This window comes from Sinocyclocheilus anshuiensis, unplaced genomic scaffold, assembly GCF_001515605.1.
Source record: "Sinocyclocheilus anshuiensis isolate Anshui unplaced genomic scaffold, SAMN03320099.WGS_v1.1 scaffold2054, whole genome shotgun sequence".
In the NCBI taxonomy this organism is placed as follows: Eukaryota; Metazoa; Chordata; class Actinopteri; order Cypriniformes; family Cyprinidae; genus Sinocyclocheilus; species Sinocyclocheilus anshuiensis.
The window spans coordinates 66367-68888 of NW_015539961.1; the positions used below are offsets into that span (position 1 = coordinate 66367).

Here is a 2522-nt window from a genome sequence, read left to right on the forward strand (position 1 = left end):
ATCACATAAACAAATTAATAAAATGAAAAAAAAAAGATCCTATAAAATCTGAGATTTTTTTTTTCTGAACCAAACTGATTCACTAAAAAGTATCATATTGACCAACACTACAAGAGAGATTGCAAAGCATTTTTTTTCGTGTTATTTACATACTTTTATAGTCTTTTTTTTTAGTTTTAGTTCTAGTAGTTTTGTTGTGCTTTTTGTGATTTTCTTAGTTTTTAATATTTCTATATAGCTTTATTGTAGTTTTAGTGTTAGTAATTTTAGTACTTCAGTTTATTTCAGTTAGTTGCCAAGGCAAGTACACACACACATTTTTATACATGCACGCACACACACACTCACATATATATATATATATATATATATATATATATATAATACTCACCACAACAGTCAGGTCCTGAGATGTTTTAGGGACCTTCTCAGACATATCTTCTTCAACAATTCCTACGTGTCTTCGAGTGATCTTTATGCTTGTGTGATCAAGAGTGTTGTCAAGGCTGTACAGTACTGTGTGATGTATTCAAGGTGGAAACTGCTGATTTCGTTGTTAAGGGGTTTGGTCAGTGAACTGAAGTCAATAGAACGGCTTATGCTGTTTTAGCTGTGATCATTTTATGTCCTAAAGGGGGCACTCGATGGCTCAGAAAGGCGAGACCCAGTAGAGATTCTGAATCTCTGCAAACAGCTGACAACTGTATTCAGTATATTTGATTAATAATAATAAAAAAAAAACATTTTGATAAAAATATAGAAGAAATATTATGCCATTAATGAAAAGATTAAGTCATAAAGGGGGGCAATGTAAATAAATCTATTCAGTTGAACTGTATGAATAGTGATTTGAGTTGTCGATATAGGTGAAAATAAATAAAGTCCTGTTTTTGCCTTTTGATAATATTTTATATTAGATTTCTAGAATAAATGAGATTTTTCATATTTAATGGATTAGCCTAACTAAAATACAGTAAAATTATTATTAACTAAGACTTACCTGTATATTTTCCTAGGCTCTTCAATAAATGAAGAACATTTCTTTATGATTAATAGAATTGTCACTGTTTGTCCATCAACATATTATATCATTTGAGACTTTTTTATTCTATTTAAGATGTTTAAGACCTTTTACAGCCTTTTGACATGGTCAAACTTTAAAAAGCTTTAACGGACTGCAGCGTCGGCGCCACGGGGGAGGCTGAGGAGGCCCGGCCCGGCCACCTCGGCCACTGTGCCCCCTCACCTCTGGTGCCGTCTCCGTAGTGGGCGCCCTGATTTTAGTCGGTGCGTCACAGAGTGAGCAGAGGCCGGGGGCTAGAGTGAAGAACAGCCGGAGGGCTAGAGTGAGCAGAGGCGGCGGGCTTGAGAACGGCGCGGCTGGCGGATTCGATGAAAGAGGCTTGCGGCAACCACATGTGACGACCCCGGGCTGGACTCCGCTTCGTCCACGGTGAAAGCCGATCCGGCGATCCACAGTGCAAAGTTGTTGTATTTCCTCAGCGACCAGCACGGATCAGCTCCAGGCATGACGAAGCAGATATCGTCCTCTTTTGGAAGGCCAAACAAAGTAGTTTCGCTTTCACAACGAAGCACACAGCGCCTTCACGACATGGCAGCGGCGGCAACAACAATACTACAGCGAGAATAAAAGTTGCGCCTTCTTTCTTTGCGTGAACATTTGGGCGGCGTTATGCAAATCTTCCCACATCGTGACGTAGATATGTGGGGGCATGTTAGAACGAGCCGTTTTAGGTAGGCGTGGCTGACTCTTAACTTTTATAAAGAATATCTCTTTGGATTTGAGACTTTAGTCTTTGCAACTTTACAGATCTTCTTTATGCACCAAGAGCTTGTAACACTCCAAAGAGAAAGGAAAAATTGAAATCGCATCATATGACCCCTTTAAAGCACAGAAATGATTACTTGTTTTCTGTAGCCTAATTAATTTCTCCATTTCCAGCAACTGCCTGTCTTTCAAGTATTATATAAATACATATACATATTTTTATTTATACAACTGTACAGTAAATAATACACAAATCTGTACATAAATCTGCTGTTCCAGATTTTACCACATTGTTATTATTTTTTTTTCTTTAGTCTTATTTAATTGTTCTTTCTGTTCTCATGTCATGTATGTACCAAGAGCTACTAAAAAACACAACAAATTCCTTGTGTGTTTGCACACACTTGGCGGATAAAGCAAAATCTGATTCTGATTACACTTTCAGGCCCGTGGACACCCAACCCGTACTACATATTTGCTAGATTTTAATTATTTTAGATTATTACGAACCAAATTTTCCTGAGCCGCAAGCACCCCCTTTCGAAGATAAATGTTTATTTCGTGGTGTACAGATGCTTGGCCATTCCACTGGTTTAGGATTAATACGTCTGCGGGGCCCCGGTGCTAGTTGTACCTGTGGGCCCTGTTTGAAACTGTATAAATAGCACAAATAAATAAATAGAACAAAGATACAAATTAAACAATTAATTAATTCTTGTTAAAACTACAATTA

General features: G+C 37.5%; 1 protein-coding gene across 1 annotated transcript in view; it reads right to left on the bottom strand.

Moving 5' to 3' along the window:
• The window catches only part of LOC107687031 (heat shock factor-binding protein 1-like), a 3141-nt gene extending 2380 nt beyond the window's left edge, over window positions 1-761 (bottom strand). The window contains exon 1 of the mRNA XM_016484168.1: window positions 392-761. Within this exon, the coding sequence (XP_016339654.1) occupies window positions 392-436 (45 nt within the window). The 5' untranslated portion in view covers window positions 437-761. The remainder of the gene's footprint in view (window positions 1-391) is intronic.
• Window positions 762-2522: the final 1761 nt, after the last annotated feature.